The sequence below is a fragment of the Chelonoidis abingdonii genome, chromosome 10 (assembly GCF_003597395.2).
Source record: "Chelonoidis abingdonii isolate Lonesome George chromosome 10, CheloAbing_2.0, whole genome shotgun sequence".
NCBI lineage: Eukaryota > Metazoa > Chordata > Testudines > Testudinidae > Chelonoidis > Chelonoidis abingdonii.
In genome coordinates this window covers 66,365,120-66,383,209 of record NC_133778.1, presented here as the reverse complement: position 1 = coordinate 66,383,209, position 18,090 = coordinate 66,365,120, and the positions used below count along the sequence as shown (strand labels likewise).

The following is an 18,090-nucleotide window of genomic DNA, read 5'->3' as shown; positions in this document are numbered from 1 at the left end:
AAACATGAAAAATAGCTGGTGATTAGCCCAATGATTAAATCTATCTCCCACAGTGAAAATACATGCCCTGCCATACTCTGCAATTTAAAGGACTAAGTCAGTTGTCTATTGTCCACTGTGCAAAGTATTTAATTGTAATACTGTCAATCAATTTACTGCCCTCACTCTCTTACAATCTTAATGGGTTACCCTTCCCCACTTCATCCTTCCCATTAATGTGTATTCTATATCTTCCCCTGTATTTTCTCTTTTCCACTTCTCATTCCAAGATCTCCCTATATTTACACCCTACTTCACCTTTCTAAATCTTACATACACTGTGTTGCATTCACTCAATTCTGTGACTGTATCTTTGGCTTTACTCACCACTGATCCAAGGAATGGCTACTAAAAAGTAATACACTGTTACAGAATATAGTTGCAACAGTTCTTGTTGTACCCTCTTCATAAAGAATACTACAGATTAAATAAAGGTGTATCATTTTATTTGCATATTCTTGTTTTAACAGAATATATTTTAGAAATGAGAGATGGTTAAATTTAAATCTAAATTTGAGAGAAGATGCTGAAGCAAGCAGATTGCTCCTCTGGAAGATAAATTAGCATATTAACATAATATCAAAAAGCAATTCAAGAATGTCATACAATATATACTATTAAGTTTGCTTTTGTAGTCTTGCCTTTGTACACTTTGGTCTGTGTATCAAAGAGTTTTCCTTGATGGTTTAAAAACACATTATGCTCATAGAAATCTGTTCGTCAAGAATTTTCATATTCTTCATCTTATTTACTAGAAAAAGCAATGAGTTTTGTAGCTTTATAAAGAAGTCCAGTGACCTAAGTAAACAAGGATCGTTTATTTTGTGCCGTACAAATAGTCTCAGTGACCTGCCATCCCCTTTAATTTCTGAATACTCTGAAGGACTCTTGCTATGCACAACCATACTGTATTCAGAATTGCTTTTTTTGATGGGTACTTAGAGGGTGAAGTGAGGAAAAAAGGGAGAATATCTTATAGAAAAAACCACTGAAAAATGTGTTCTATTTTCAGGAACAATGTATTTAACTTATTTATTGTAAAAAAGGTTACATCCAGCTATCCTCTCCTTTGTGACTAAAGTTTCCAAAATCACTTAGTTTTCTCAGTCTCTTTTTTCTTACTTAAATGCTTTTGAAATGTTATAAGATATAGCCAGAAACCAAATGTAAAATTTTAAAAATTTAAACAGAGCACAGCTTAAACCTGAGCAATTTGCAAAGGAAATATCTGTAAGATTATTTTCACAGAGAGTCTATTTTAATGACAAAAGCCATTTCAATGGACAGCTTCAACGAGAAAACTGCCGGCTGTCTGACTTTTTCTTGTTAATGTGTTTGAAGATTTTGGATTTGTGGACATTCTTGGATTTCTGGTAACCAAATCCTCCACCTCCGCCTCTTTTTTGCAATCTTCTACCTTGGCTGCTGTTCACATCTGGGAATTTTTGGTTAAGGAATACAGACAATAAACATTAAACCAACTTAATTGTCACATTTTTCAGTATGGTGGGATGTTTTCAGGGGAAAAGAATGTGTGCCTGGCATTTTACAAAGCAAAAGCTTAGTGGATACAAGGGTGGAGAAAACCTGTCAAACTAAAAACTCACCTAGTGTTTGTCATTTCTTTGGTTGTTTTTTATTTTTCCTTCTTTCAAATTGTTTAACTCTGTTCCTTCTCACACTATGGACTGCACTAATGGGTCAGCCTTTACCACCAGTAGTTCTGAAACAATTTGAGCAGTCCCTATACTTGTCTTTCCCCAGGACAGTATGCCACAACCATTACACGGATATATCTCATTGTGCAAATCCCACATTAGTAAAAGAGGAAATTACTCTCAAGAATATACATGTAATATTCCCAGATCCACTATATATGCAAAAATTAAAATGCTGTTATTCTTGCCCTGCCATACATACATAGTCATGAACAAATATTAAAACTGGCAAATAGCTGTTAACTTCTGTAAAACTATTCTCTTAGGGTTAGGACCTGCTTAGATAATTAATAGTAAAACTATCATTTGCACTTAGATACTCCAGTGATGTGCACATTAGAAATGTTAAGCAGATAAATTACTTTTGACACTTTGCGATAAAAGGATACTGAGATCAACAAACGGAGGGACTTTGAAACCAAACGAAAGGGAAACTTTGGGTAGATCCAAGTTATTGATGTTATAGATCTGTTTCAGAGAATGGGAGTCATAAGCTCTAATGTATGCTTTGTATGCTTCCTGGGCTGACTTGTGAAGGAAATAGTTCTTCTCAATCAATTTTTCAAGCTGGAAAAAGAAAGGCAAGACAGTTGTATCCAATTATGGCTGTAACCAGTTTATAAATTATACAGCAAATAACTCATTTTGCTTGTAATTTGCAATAAGTACATTAACCATAATATTCACTTCATAAAAATTGAACTATTACAGCCAAATACAAATTTGTGTGTCTTTATAAATCAGGGGAGGAAAAAACAATTGAATTACATTACATAGCCTCAAAGTAATCTTAAAAAGTATTGCAAAAATAATGAGTTACACTGTCTGAATGCATTCTCTTTAGCTTAACTTTATAGCTATATTTAAGTGGTACAAACAAGGGAGCTTGGAATTAATGGACAAAGGTGGCTGGCAGATATTCTAATATCAAAATTGTATCAGTCTATGAAGATATGCATAAGTTGTGAGATTCTACCACTAAAGCAGGCAATGTTAGCTTCTCCCTGGATGCATATCTGAATTTTCTCTTTAAATGGAAGGTTTTTACTATTTAGAATTGACAAGACTTATTGTTCTGCATGTAACAACTAACCACAAATATTCAGAAAAGACTGCAAAATTCCACAAAAATAATAGACCGACAAACCACCAATGCCCAAATACACTGCTTCACTAGTTTCTGCATTTAGAATCAAAAGTGATAACCTTCTGAAAAAATAAACAGAGCATCTTTCTGAAATTCAACTCAACTTAAGCAGAACAGAAACTGAACGGTGAGCTCAGTTAAACCATGACCGTGCTGAGTCAGGATTTCAATCCAATTGAAAAATCATATTTATAGAAAAATTGCATAAAAACAAAATTTATATATTAACTAAAAAACAGCTCACTCCAAATTTTAAAATCTTTTTTTCTAAAATTTAATTCAAAGTAGTCATTTTTATTACTGAAGGTATGTATGCATAACATGGAATTCTTTCCAAATTTACAAAAAAAATGCCTATTCTAGTCTATTTAGATTCCTGTTCCATGCTCATCACATTATAGCTGATCATTAAACAGATTTATCTTCCACTGGATTATGATAGTATGTAAATCAGGCCAGTGAAACAGGTTACTACTATGCATTAGAGAATTTACAAATATATGAAGTATTACATTACTGACAAGTAAATGGAACACACACCCTTATTCAGTAAGGGGAAAAACCCCTATATTTATTGTGCTAGGTACACGCACTTTATTAATAGAGATTTATATTTGTGGATAAAGTCAAAGATCTACTTAAAATTACTATGGTAGATTAAAGCCCCCTTTATGGCGTGATATGTCAGCGCCACTCCAGGGGTCGCAGTGGTGCTCTCCCACTATGGATACTGCTAAGGGAAAAACTTCCGGCACCAGTGCACATGGCGAGCACGCACACCTATAGTGGAATACACATGAGCAATCACTTGAAGAAGAAAGTCCTGTTTCTAAACAGTCATAAGTTCATTCTCACTGAAGTCAAGGACAGGTTACCTGTATGTTATGAGGGCAGAATCTGATACATCAAATGAAACAATGTATCTGAAATTATAACATGGTATCATAATAAAGTCATGGATAGCTGTAGTGACATGAGGGTTTAGCATTTAAGAGCAAATATCTAGAGGAATCTTTCAAATCATGTAAGCAGATTTCCACAATTTCTTTAAACCTTCAATTGCTTTGTAAGAGCAGGCTAGTCTATACCTATAATCATTTTCATGTAAACATTCAGAGAACTAATATGAAATAACTTTATACCTGAGACTGGATGTCTGAAATTTTGGACCAGGAAAATTCAAATTCACTTAATGGTACCTACCAAAAAAAATAAAATAATAAGGTGTTTAGATAACTCTTACGCAGTATTCTATAGCCTATATAAGAAGGTGCATGTAAAAGTTACAGCATTCACCTAAAGAACATGATAACTAAGGCCCCATCTATGCTAGAAAAGGTTATACTGGTATAACTATGACTGCTAGGTAAGCAATTATAACTTTAATACTGGTAATATGCCCTAGTGTGGACACAGTTACACTAGTATAATTTCTTATACCAGTATAAGCACTTTTATATCCATTTAATTGTGGTCCACACTATGTGGTTTTGCCACTTTAACTATCTTGGTATAATTAAAATAGCAAAATATTCTAATGTAAACAAGTCCTAACGGAAGGCAAGTTAAGAATATACAGATAGTTGACTTCTTTTCATTATTCAAATAATGTTCTTTAAAAGTTCCAGTAAGTATTTTTGCAGAGCTTTTTACTGCAAAGCATTCTATCACCAGGGTGAGAACAGTGGGTTTTCCAGAGTCAGGTTCTGAATTTGAAATGATGGAAAAAGTGAACCACTTTTTCTATATGAATTCAGGATAGGTATTTTGAAGGCATTTCCACCTCTTTCCTGCTCCTATAGAAATACTGGGTTTTTAATCAGAGCACATCATTAGCGGCAATATTTACACTAATGTTCTTCTCATTGAAAGGACATTTCTCCTTTATGGTAATGAAATGTGGCAGTGACCCAGGGCTGAGAAAACAAATGAGGAATTGGTAAGTTTAGCAGCTGTGGTGCCTTTTGATATACTGACTGAAATTTGCGATTTTTTCCCTGCCATTTCTTAAAATAGAGACTTTTAAAAATATATTACTAGGGTTGTGTCTTCCTTGTTTTTGTTGGAGCACCATGCACCTAGTGGTTTTGGTAGAGGTCTCACAGAAACATTTTTTCCCTTTCACAGCACATCGTTAAGCTGCATTGTCAAGTGATTCCAGCTCCACTGGAATTTAAATGATTATTTAGTTTCTATTGCGGTGGCCACCTTGCATTTCTATTAAATTATTCAGTTAAACATTTTCTAAGCAATAAAATGGGTTTCGGTTAAAATACTGAAACACTTGATTAATCATTACAGTTTCTACATCAAAAAATTCCAGGAGCATAGTAAAATGCTACACACGACTTTACCCTGGCTTGCTTTAGGTAACGAAGGAAACCCAATTCTTCTGGTCGTAAAATGAGTAGAGCATGTCCTCTCCCATTTATACCTCTGGCAGTTCTACCAACACGATGAATGTATTCCTTTTTAGAAAAAGAATAGTTAAAAAAATGTAATAATTTGAAATCAAAATTCTTACGGCAAGTAATTTCTTTAAAATTAACACTATTACTATCTCCAGACTATGCTAATATCAGTGAAGATGATGGTCAAACTTAACATTTGACACCATGGAAAATAAATATTTCCATTCCTGATTCAAGGTCCTAGGTCAATGGGATCTGCTTTTGACTCTTGCAAATGTGACTAGCCTAACAGAAAAACCAACTTAATAGTACTGCAGCTATGGAGTCTCTCATCCATAATGATGTAAATTCTGCTCATCACATTGAAATCTACTGATAAAAAAACCGAGTGCTGCAAACCTGAAGCACTAGGTTTGATGAAGACACACTCAATTAAAAAAATCCATTTGAAAGTATTTTACTTATTGTTATTATAACCAATATCTACGATTACTGTAACTAATGTTTCTGCTTGTTTTTTTTCAGTTTGATTACTTTGTGCAGTTGTTCGTATGCGTCTTTCATATAGTAACAGGAAGAAAAACTAAACTGGAAAATAGGGACTTTAAAAAAAAATCACAAAAAATGTCAGGGGGACTTAAGGGCAAGCATGCAACTTTATGCTTCTTTTCACTCATTTTTAAAATTAACCAAATGTTAAGTCTAAGTACACATAATTTTTTCCAACAGGCAATCATTTTAAAAGCATGCTGAATGCTTCTATTAAGTGATGCATTCAGCACATGAATTGTAAAAATCAAGCATTCTCCAGGAACAACAATAGAAAGTCAGTTGTTTGATGCAAACCCTGCCTGAGCCTAACAGTTTTCTGTAGAGGGCTAATTAAGTCCATACTTTCTCCAAAAGTGTGGAATGTTAGAGACACATCAGAAGCATTTGCAGGAGACAAGATACCTTTGGGTCATCTGGAGGGTCATACTGGACAATCCAATCAACTTCAGGAATATCTAGTCCTCTGGCAGCTACATCAGTGCACAACAGTATTCCAGAATCTGCATTACAGAACTGGAAAAATGTGGTGGTCCGTTTAGTTTGTTTCTGCTTGCCCTAGGAGAAAACATATTCAGGATTGAATTAGTTAACAATGAAAAAATTCTGCAAATCAGCCGTCAGAATTGTAGCTTTACATGTACACAAGAAATATATCTCAGACACTGTGGGGTTACTAAGAAGATTTAAAACAATGTGTTAAAGCATCTTTCCATCTAACCGACTCATACATACCCACACATCCATGGCTTTTAAAAGCAGAACCATTTTCATAATGCATAAACAAAGCAGGCTGATGTACAGCATACGGCAACATAAATGCTACTTTGGAGGAGGTTACACTGTACTTTCTAAAGCAATGATAGTAATAATAAAGCTCAATCCTCCGAACACACAGTCCAATGGGACTAATTCAAGAGCTTAAGTTAAGGATATGCCTAATTGTTTGAAGGATCAGAGAGTAAAACAGTAACACTTGCAAGACTAGAGAGAAATAGAAGAACGGTAAGATTCCTCCCTCCCCACCCCCGATTTAGCACTTCCATTCAGAATGCAGTACAAAGACCTTAGCAGGACCCAAAAAACTCCAAAACAAACAAAACACACTGAGGTGAGTTAACAACTCAATTGTGTTTGTTTCATAAGGTATTTACCACCTTAAATCAAGTATACAATTAGTCCATATTCCCAACTATTTAGGGCCGCAGTTGTGATAATATAACAAAATAAAAACACTTATCCATTGCATCCCCACTTGGAAGTCAAAATTTAAAAAACAATTACCAACTGAAGAGATCCCTGAAGCGTGTGGCAAAAAAGAAATATTGTTTCCTTTTTGAAAATTCTGCCAAATATAAATACCTACCCAGGTGGCTTCCTTAGTAAAGGGGAGACTATTAAGCAAGGATGCTAAACTAAAAACAATAGTAAGGTTAATTCCCACGTAGACAATGAAAAGCTCCACTACCTCCACAACATGGAAGCATGATGAAATCATTTTCAGCGATCAAACTTGGAATCTCTGAACTAGATGTTTGATGGAAAATGCTCTTTCAACACACAACTCTGTCTCACTGATGGAAACCTTGTTCTTCAGGTATATATTTAAAAGACCAGCTTTAAGAGAAAGCTGGTTTGAAAGGGTTAACTTAAGAAAATACTTACATGAATGGCCATGACTGGCAAGTCGATATAGTTGAGTAGCTCATAGTGGTATTTCACAGACATACATGACGAGAAAAACACCATCACCTTTTTCTTCCGATTTTTCTTGAGGAATGTGAAGAGCAGAAGGAACCGTTTTTCGGACGGACACACTACATATCCCTGGAAATCATTCAAAGCCAGTTATTTAAAACAGGTATGAAATATGCTTTTGTTTCAAATAACTCAATTAAGTCAGTGCAAACAAATGGAGCTTTAAAACATATAGTTTAAGTCTTTGGTTCTACAGCAATATTAAACAAAACTTTCAGACACCTGTGTTCTCTTTTTCCCAGTCTCACCTTCTTGGGAACTGACATCCATATAGTACACTTAATAAATTGTCTAGCGAAGAGACGTATATTAGGGAATTATTGATGAGAAGTTACGTTATTTATATAACAACAAAGATGTTCCAAATTTTTTTTAACCACTGTAAATAACACACCTTACAATATCTATCTCCTGGGTCCTTAAAATTCAGAACTTTTTTCAAAGCACATTATTTAAAAAGAAATTCTGCTACTGATCAAGTCTTGGACATCTATGGAAAGGTGATGTAATAACCTGTAATTCTGCAGCAGCCCTCCTCACCTCACAGTATTGAAGAGATTGTGAATTGGAGCTCTAATTCCAAAGCTGTTGGTATTGCTTATCTTGCAACATCTACTAAATGTAAGTAATTCCTTATAGGTGGCTAATGTCAGAGAGATTTAATCGATCTACTAGCAGTTGTCCAACCAGGACGACCAAAGGCCACCTTAACTTTAAGACTATACTTTACATTTATAGAATGCACATAACAATTGATGTTTAGAAGCAGTTTGTTCACATATTACATCTATTTTTACTAGTATTTCTGCTTAACTTCACCTGTTCAAGACCATCTACTGTCGCTGTTTCCTTGTTATCATCAACTCCAACATACAGTGGCTCCTTTTTCAGAGATATCTTAGCGAGGTCTTCAACCTTTCGGGTTTGTGTAGCAGAAAAAAGCATGGTCTGTCTGCGCTCTGAAATAATTCACAGAAAATAATCTCACTTTTGCAGAGGATTATGCAAATAGCAGAGACACAAGATGCAGTTGCGCGGCTCCGGGTGTGTGTTTTGCCCGTTTTCCTCAGTGGGTGGGCAAATGTAGGTTTTACTATATCATGTCTGTCTCTACTACAGCCAGTATCAATGTAATTTACACTATGTACTCATGACCTACAAAGCAATGCTTGTTTTAAAAAATATTCAATACCTATAAACCCTAAGCCATCCTTTCCCTTCAGGGGTATGTTCATATTCATTTGCACTGCTCTTTACACAGAAAATAGCAATCATACCAAATCAGATTTTAATTCTAGCTAGTATAACTGCATATTTTTTCATTCATATAAATATCAAATGCTTTTTTGTATCCTCAAAAAAACTTCTAAAATTCATTGCAGCAAGGTAATCAATATGTTACACAAAAAAGTACACAAAAATATTTATTTTATCAGTTTTACACAGTTTTGCCTTTTAATTTAATTTCATGGTACAGAGGTTATACCATAGCACCATACATTACATGTGTACACACATTACTTTTGCTGTGTGGGACAACCCCTACGCTGAGCCTTGCTGACTTCACTGGGACAGTACACAGGTGCAAGGGGCTGCCTGCCTGGATCCCATTGCCTGATACAAACGTAGGCACTGATCCTACAATGTTTCACTCCTGTCTAAATGTAGGGGTTAGGGAGGAAATAAAGCACAATCCTTTTTACTTATGATGCAAAGAACAGTAACAGAATTGATTCCCTATAGTTTTAGTCTCTCTAGTTATCAATATGAGTGGCTACTTTACTCATCTTTTGTTGTTCGGTTTTACATACTGCATATTAAGTTGCTACTACTCTTAAATACATCAGCCTGCATATTTACAAAAAATGCCCTTGTTTCATGTTTTCCCCTGTTTCTAAGATGAAAGAGTTCTTCAGAGGTTCTGAGAAAGACTGCCTGCTATAAAAGAGCAATACAAGGAGTAATAGGATGAAATTTAGAAACGGGGGGGGGGAGGGAATCACGTAAAGATCAGGATAAACTTTCTGAAGTAGTCTCTGAATATGTGTAGGAGATTCCCAAGTGAAGGGATGGAAACCTTTTAGCATGCGACATTTAAACTGTGTCAGAAAATACTGTACTGTAGGGAACGAGCCTGCATTGGCAGAAAGATGTCCTAGATAAAAATGAAAAAGACATCTCTTATGTTAACTTCTATGGCAGGGTTTCTCAAACTAGGGAAAGCCCCTGGCAGGCTGGGCCACTTTGTTTATCTGCCCCGCCCACAGGTCCAGCCAACCACGGCTCCCACTGGCCACAGATCGCTGCTCCAGGCCAATGGGAGCTGCTGGAAGCGGCGGCAAGTACATCCCTCAGCCTGCGCCGCTTCCAGCAGCTCCCATTGACCTGGATCAGCAATCCGCGGCCAGTGGGAGCTGCGATTGGTAGGACCTGCAGATGGGGCAGGTAAACAGGCCCGGCCCGCCAAGGGCTTTCCCTACACAAGCAGCAACCCCAGTTTGAGAAACCTTGTTCTATGGGTTATATTATTTCTTTAAAGTACCCATGAAAAGCCTGTCCTTCAGATAAATGATGGTCTGATGGAGTGCCTACCCCATACAGGTGATGAAAGGGTTAATGTGGTTCTGAGACCAATTAACCCAGCTGGTTACAAATGGGGGATGGGTAAACCCCAATTAATGATGAAACCAGCTGGATTCTATAAAGAGAAGAAGTATGGAGCAGAAGGGGGCTGCAGGGAGAAATGTTGCTGTCTCAGACCTGATAGTAGGGAGTGACAAGACTTGTAGGAAACAGGAAGTATTTTGTAAGGTGAGGAGAAAGTCCACAGTAGGGCTTAGCAGGAAGAAGTCCAGGGAGGAGGCAGCAAGGAGTATTGTGGAGTGAACCCTGACTGCCCGTCCTAGGGTCCCTAGATTGAAACCCAGTTCAGTGAGAGGGGCTGGGTTTCCCTACCAGCCACTGGTAAGGCGGCGTAAAGCCTCTGAAAATGAGATATGGACAAATGGGAGCCCTGAGAAAAAGATGTATGGCCTGCTGGACCCAGAATTGATGGTGGCAGACTGGATGGAGGGATCAGACATTTGTTTTTGCTGGACTTTATCATCCCTGATGGGGTGGGACTAAATATGACCCGGTCAGAAGGTTGAGTTGCAAGAAGCAGCAGACCACTGCAGGCAAAAAAGACTGTCAGCAGGGGGTGCTTTAGGAGGAGAGCCTGCTAGCCCACATCCACCATGAGGGGGTACTCCAGCGGTGAGCTGATCTATCTATAGATGGTAAAATATAACAAACAAGTCTCTGCTGACTACTGTATACTGAATTAAGAAAAGTGTGTGTGTGAGTGTGTGTGTGTGTGTCAGAACAAGCATTAGGAAGTGTAGGACAATCGTTCCAAGACTAATACTAAAACTACTGTACTCGAAGCTTTTTCTCCTAGTTCTCTCCTTCCTTGACCAACATGCTGCTCAGAAGGTAACACGATTTCTAGGAATGACACAGAATTTTACTTACTTGGCAGAAGTTTTATGATCTGTTTCATTTCTTCCTCAAACCCAACCTCCAGGATGCGATCGGCTTCATCGATTACCAGACACTGCAGGTTCTTGAACATAAACTCAGGGGTGTTCTACAAGATTTTAATGAACACCAAGTCAGCTGGAGAAACTATGTATGGGTGGGATTTTTTGTTTTGTTTTGTAAATACATATGGCTACCTGATATTTTACCTACCTGCATGTGATCCAGAAGTCTACCTGGTGTTGCCACTATAATGTTGATCCCTTTTGCAAGTTTCTGTGCCTCAGCTGATCGGTTACTGCCTCCCATTATCAGGCCATAAGTGTGAACATGATGAGTCATCAGTTCTTTCAGAACTCCATAAGTCTGCATGGCAAGCTCTCGAGTAGGTGAAAGAATCAGAACACCCGTTCCTAAAAAAGAAGTTGCTCATTTCAGCAAAAATTAAACCAAGTTATCCTTCCCTCTCTCCCTAAGAATAACTTCAACCTAATTGAGAAGCACAGAAAGAGCCTTACCATTCCTAGGCATGAATCTTAACTTGTAGATAAGCTCTATGGCAGGAATGAGGAATGCAAGTGTTTTGCCACTGCCCGTTTTTGCAGCTGCTAGAATATCTCTGTAGGTGTCATAATTAGGAAGAAAATATTTAGTTTTTCACATTGTCAGCAGCATTTAAAATTTTAGTTACTTTTGTAGAGAAAATATTAACAGCTCAAAGGTTTGATAATGTTAAGTATTTAGCCATTCAAAAACAGCCCTGGTCAACTGTGACTGGAACCATCCAATCAAAGCAGAGAACTTTGGTCTCCAGAGCAGTCAGAACTTGCTATGGAATTGTCTCAGAGACTCTCTCCCCACCCGTGACTGACTTTCCACTAGTTATGTTCGATGGGAACAAGAGATGGAACTTTAACAGGGGTAGGACTTACACTATGGAACTCACTCACAAGAGAGACAGCAAAGATCACAGACCTCCCCGCTTTCAAAACTAAATGTAAAACTAATGTCTACTGAGCTTTCCGCTCAATTTCTTCACACAAACCACACAAGCACAACATAGGCTTATTTGTTTACTTTGCATGAGTGTCCATCAACCAAACAAACTTTCTCCAGAAGGCTGGGAAGAAAGCAATCAAATGAAAAATTAATTCTGCTTTGGAATTATGTGAAAGTATTGGGGAAATATGTGGAAGATACTTGTATTTGGGTAATGGGGGGCCATATATAAGTACTTAGAACACATGAGCACTAAAAAAAACCCATGACTTTCTACAAAATAATACAAAACTCATACAGTCCAAATAGGTTGTATCCCAATACTTTTAAAAATCTTTATTTTTATATAAAATATAAACACATAATGAAACAAAACATATATAAACACATGCACAAGATGGAAATACCATATAAATACACATTCAATACTGATTATTGGTAAAACCTTGGGCGGGGCAGAGATGGGACCCTGAACCTGTAATGGTCATGCAGGGCATCAATTATTAAAGTGACTAAATAGACAAATAAATGAGAACATAACCTATAAGTATTAGGGACTAATATATACTAAATTGCAAAAGTATTCAATAGTTTCATGTGTGAACAGAAATCCTCATTCTTTCCAAGCATTTCTATTAGAATTTTTCATTAATGCAGTAGCAGAGATGTCACTCAGCCAGTTTGTGTACAAGGGCGGAATTGCAATCCCAATACTTTTAAGGTGCTTACATTTCACGTGGAGACAAAACTGAGGTGGAATTTTAATTACACATGCTCCTTTATTTAAAAGAAAAAAGAAAAAAAAAGTATTTCTTACCTGCCTTCCAGAAGGGGTTTAATACTTTTATGTTGAATTTCTGTCATGTGTGTAAAGCCCATATCAGTTATTCCTTTCAGCGTGTTCTCGCTGACTAGATCAGACAGTGAAGCAAATGAGGTGTCTTCAAAAGCACCTGAAGAGAAAAGTTCATCAATCATCTCAACCTTGTTTCTTCAAACCTGCCCACCCTCATTGGCTACTTGGCTAAATTGATCTCGCAATTAACAAATTAAGTTTCAAGTTACTTATCTGATTACTACAAGCAGTTTTATCTTATGCAGGTTAGAACCTCATCATTAAGTCAATAAGAAAAGGAATCCCAGGGAAACTAAGATAAATCAAACATGTAAGTGACATAAAAACCTCTTAAAGAGCAGGCCCTCCCAAATGAAAATTAACATTCAACTTAGAAGTATCGGATATTTGCCAAATGTTAACAAGAAAAACCTACTACAAAAACTTTCAAATTTGGCTGTTTAGAGTCAGACACCTAACTTTAAGTACCTAAGTTTGAAAAAAATTATTTACTTTAAAGAGAGTTTCAGAACTTGCTTTCTGGCTCTAGGCAAAAAGAAAAACAGAGATATGGAAACTCTGACACAAGTTACCTGTTACACCAAGAGGTAAACTGGGCTCTTCGGTATCTTCATCCATTACTTCTCTCTCTTCAGGATCCTCATTATTTTCTTCCACTTCAGGATCCTTACTATCTCTTGCATCCTCCATGTCTGCAGACGCTTGTTCTTCAGTCTTTGCTTTTTTAGTTTCTGTACCTGAAATTAATGTATTTTTAGAGCGAATGAACATACCAAACAAGTCACACTTAGATATATGCTTTGCAACCATTATTATAATAAAAAAAGAGATAATGGGATATTTATTCCCCTAGTACGTAAATCACTCATGCACATTTCAATAAAGCAGGAATTTCATTTTAGTTTATGCTTTTTATCTACCCACAGGGAGAAAAAAAACTGTTTCAGGAAGTCATCCCACAGGCTAGGGCAGGCAACACTGTATCAGTTCATATTCAGAGGGTGTGTTCTCAATCAAGAAGGGATAAAAAATTTAAAACAATGTTTAAAGTTACTTCCTTTCCTTTGTAAAGCAGGCAAGTGCATTAGCTTCGCAATATCTATAGACATAAATATTAGTTTACATTCACTGTACACTCGTTGTTATATACAGTAAATGTGCTATAAAAGGTTGGGAAGAGATGCTCCTGAACAGAAAGACATGAGGCACACAGTTAACTGTGGAAATCAACTACAGGGCAAAGTTCCACTTCTTAACAGGAAATACTGAAATATTTTAACATCTGTATGATGGAGTATTTAACGTAAAATGTTTTCTCTATTTAAGAATAGATGAAAAAGCAGAATCCCTGTTCAACAAGTAGACTGATAACTGTTGAATATGCATTCCAGTATAGTTCTCTCATTTAGAGAAAAACAGGTCTGCTACAATATGTAAATCACTAGCTATTAATATACATTTACATTTTAAGTTCAATGATTACTTTGATCATTTCCCTTAAATGATTGTGCAGCTAGAATAAATGACAGTCAACTTGTTTTTCATTTAAAAATAATTTGATGTGTTTGAAGTTGTTACTTATAAATACTACATACATGATATGCAAAAACATTGAGGCTATGTCTACACTACCACTTATGTCGGTGTCGCTCAGGGGTGGGAATAAGCCACTGAGTGACCTCAATTACGCTGACCTAAGTGCCATTGTGGACAGCGCTAGGTCGGCGGGTGGGCTGCTCCTGCGGACACAAGGACAGCTACTCGTTGGGGGTGGATTAATTAAAAGCTGACAGGAGAGCTCTCTCCCGCCAGCTTAAGGTGGCTACCCTACAGAGTTTATAGTGGTGCAACTGCATGCTTTAAGCTTTCTAGTGTATCCATAGATATCATTCATCAAATTCTGTTGCATGAGTTTTATAGGATGAGAGAGAAAATTATTGGGTCTTTCAGTACAATTCCTAAGTATATTTTCAAATGCTTTGTCCAGCTTGATTTTTTTTAACATGTCATGTGGTGGGGCTTCACCAACTAACCTGGAGAAAATATTCTGTTATAGTAGCATTTGCTGCCAGGAACACATTTCTGAAATTCAGTTTCTCAGAGTAGTATTACTTTGCAGTTCTATTCATCTAAGAACCTCACAGCACATTGCACTTGCAAATAGTTAACACTTGTAGCCTTGAAAATAGGAAATGGATCACTTAGGTTGTAAATTCAGGGGAAACATCAGTAGCAAAGATCATGAGTTATTCAAGCTGATGTGGGGTCTGTGAAAATCATGACCTTTTTCAAGGTTATGTCTAACACTATGAGGTAGGGCTGTGATTCCCCCGCTCACGTACACATGCTCATGGTAGCTCAATAAGAGCTAGCAAAAGCATAAACAGTTGTGTATTCGCAGTAACTTAGCTGTGCTGAATACAAATCTGCCTGAAACCAGTGGGTATGTACTTGGCACAACCCAGCCACGTCTCCCATACCTGTGCTACCCTGGCTACACTGCTATTTACACTTGCTCTAGCTCTCATGGAGATACTGCACGTATGTATACATGAGCAGGGGAATCGCACCCTTAACTCACAGACTAGACGAAGCCTTAGAAGACATCAGAACAGTTTTCAGGACAGGTTCAGTGCTATCCTCACCGTCCCTATGCAAGCTTTCTTCCAGCTAACTGTAGTATGGAACCTCACCAGTATGACCTCTGTTCACAGTAAGGGACAGCTCAGTGGTAGGAGAGGCAGTATAGACTAAGCTTAGGACACTAAAATATCCCTGTGTTCTGATCCCAGATCAGACAAAATTAACCACTTTGTCACACTACTTGACCTCTTTTCCTTACTTTCCAGACATTTCAAATTTAAATGCTTAATATCTTACTTCACAGAGGGAGCTGTGATGACTAATTAACATTTACAACTACATGTGTTAGGATTTTATTTGTATTGTGATGAATTCTAAGACACATGACCATATACAGTTTATTTAAATACCTGTCCCTTCAAAACTCTTAAACAGTAAAGTATTCAGAGATTCATCACAAACCTTTGGGTAACACTCCTCTTGCAACAGAGAGATGGGGCACCTAAAAGTCTTCTAGCATATGGTTTACATAAAATTGGTCATATCTGGATATAACCCCTAGGAATCATCACACTAAAGTTTCCATAAATTCTCAGGACAGCCCTAGGAATAGCTGCAAGATCAATGCTGGCAGAAGTTGGTTATACTAGTGGAGTTTTGTATGCCCACTGAAAGACACTAGTGCCAGCTTAGGGGGGGAACTCAGAGGATAACAATTTAAGTAAGACTGAAGATGACATACCCTCTTCTGTGTTAATCATTTGCCTTTTCTTCTTCTTTTTCTTCTTCTTTGATTCAGAATTTTTTGGTTCTTCAGCTACTTCACTGTTAGTTATTAGTTGAGGTTGCTTTACATTCTTCACTTTAAGCTCCTCCACTGATTCTTCAGAAATGACATTGTTCGTAACTTCCTCGGAGGTATCCACAGATCTTGTCTCCACTAGAAGAAGCAGAAATGGCAAATCCAAAACAGAAAAGAGGAAGGCAATTAAAAAAAAATCCCAAACATTTACAGTTTGAACAATTTCAGTATTTTGATTAGAGAAATGGTATTAGTCACTAGCTAATATCACTGCATCTGGAACTCTGCAGTGGTGGTAATAGGCACAGTATTAACAACAGTCAGTAGTTTGATGCCTGAGAATACACTAGGAGCTGCAGAATTCCAGAAGCTCTGACCGCTCACAATTCCAGGATCGTATGATTACTAGTTGGGCATGTGCTTTATTAAACCCATGGAAGACAGAGTTCAAAGTTCTCTCTGGTTTAGAACCTAGTGTAGCTTGTTTCAGCTCCTAGTCCAGTGACAATTGGATCTGCAATGCCACCTCCATTTTCAAACGTGGCCACTGATGGAGAGAGCTTCTGTTCTTGACTGTCCAACATAAGAGCATCAGGGCCTAATTTCCAGAGGAGCTGAGTGCCACAACTCCAAATGACTTCAAGGGGACCTGCTCTGCACCTCTGAAAAGCAGGCTGGGGGTGTTTCTGCGGGGCATTCATAATCACTAGTGCTAAACAGGAGGGGCCACGTCTGAAAAGGCTAGGTCAGGGACACAACAGTTCCCGGATCCGTGCTACCATTTACCACAATCACCAAACAATGAGCTGAGGCCGGTTCTACAGCTAGAATATCGACCCCCGCGATCAGCAGCGCGCGCGCTCCGGCCTCCCACGAACTCCCGTGGGCACCCGAGCGCCCGGCCCCCAGCAAGCTCCAGGCAAAGAAGCGGAGCAGAGCCCAGGGACCGCCTGAGCTCTGCCCTGGGCCCGGCGCTCCTAGCTCAGCCGCTGCAAGTTCGTCTATGTAACCCGGACACTTTGCGTGGGAGGCTGGGCCAGGCCTCCAGAGACACCCCCACACACACCCCGAGTGGGACGGGCAGGGGCAGCTCCTGCCACCCCCAGCTCTCTCCGGGAGTAGGCCCGGCTCAGCTCGGCACCGTCACTCGGCTCTGTACCTGGCAGCCCAGATCCGCTTCCGTCTCGGTACCTGGCGGTACGGATCCGCGCCCGCCCCCGGCTCGGTACCTGGCGGCCCGGATCCACGCCCCCTCCCCGGCTCGGTACCCGGCGGCCCGGATCCGCGCCCGCCCCCCGGCTCGGTACCTGGCGGCCTGGCCCTCTGTAACGCCAGGTTGCGCTGCCGCAGCTTGAGGTTGCGCTTGTCGATCTTCCTGCGGAGCAGCAGCATGGGCAGGTTCCCGACCGCCGCCATCCCGCGCCGATCACTGATTCCGGCAGCGCCGCCGCACGTGGGCATCGGCCGGGAACAGCGCCGCCGGGGCGCCCCGGAACCGCTTCCCCCGCTCGCGCGGCCCGCAGCGGCCTCTAGGGGCCAGGAGGCCCAGGCTAGGCGGGGAACTGCGCGTGCCGCCCTTCCCTAGGGGTTGCCCGGCTGGGCCTTGCCCCGCTCCGCGCCCTGAGCTCGGGTGGGGCTGCGCGAGCTCACAGTGAGGGGACGGGGGGAGGATAGGCCCCTCCGCCTCCCTCTCCCTCGAGAGGTGCTGC

General features: G+C 39.1%; 1 protein-coding gene across 1 annotated transcript; it reads right to left on the bottom strand.

Moving 5' to 3' along the window:
* Positions 1 to 463: 463 nt before the first annotated feature.
* DDX18 (DEAD-box helicase 18) lies at positions 464 to 17,885 on the bottom strand. The gene is made up of 14 exons (XM_032794041.2): positions 17,689 to 17,885; positions 16,322 to 16,519; positions 13,569 to 13,733; positions 12,958 to 13,093; positions 11,660 to 11,760; positions 11,355 to 11,554; positions 11,136 to 11,250; positions 8,442 to 8,581; positions 7,530 to 7,691; positions 6,270 to 6,422; positions 5,259 to 5,372; positions 4,047 to 4,103; positions 2,147 to 2,324; positions 464 to 1,474 (listed from the first exon to the last, which is right to left on the bottom strand). The coding sequence occupies exons 1-14, from the start codon at positions 17,840 to 17,842 to the stop codon at positions 1,329 to 1,331; spliced, it is 2,019 nt and encodes a 672-aa protein (XP_032649932.1). The 5' UTR covers positions 17,843 to 17,885; the 3' UTR covers positions 464 to 1,328.
* Between the last annotated feature and the right edge of the window lie 205 nt (positions 17,886 to 18,090).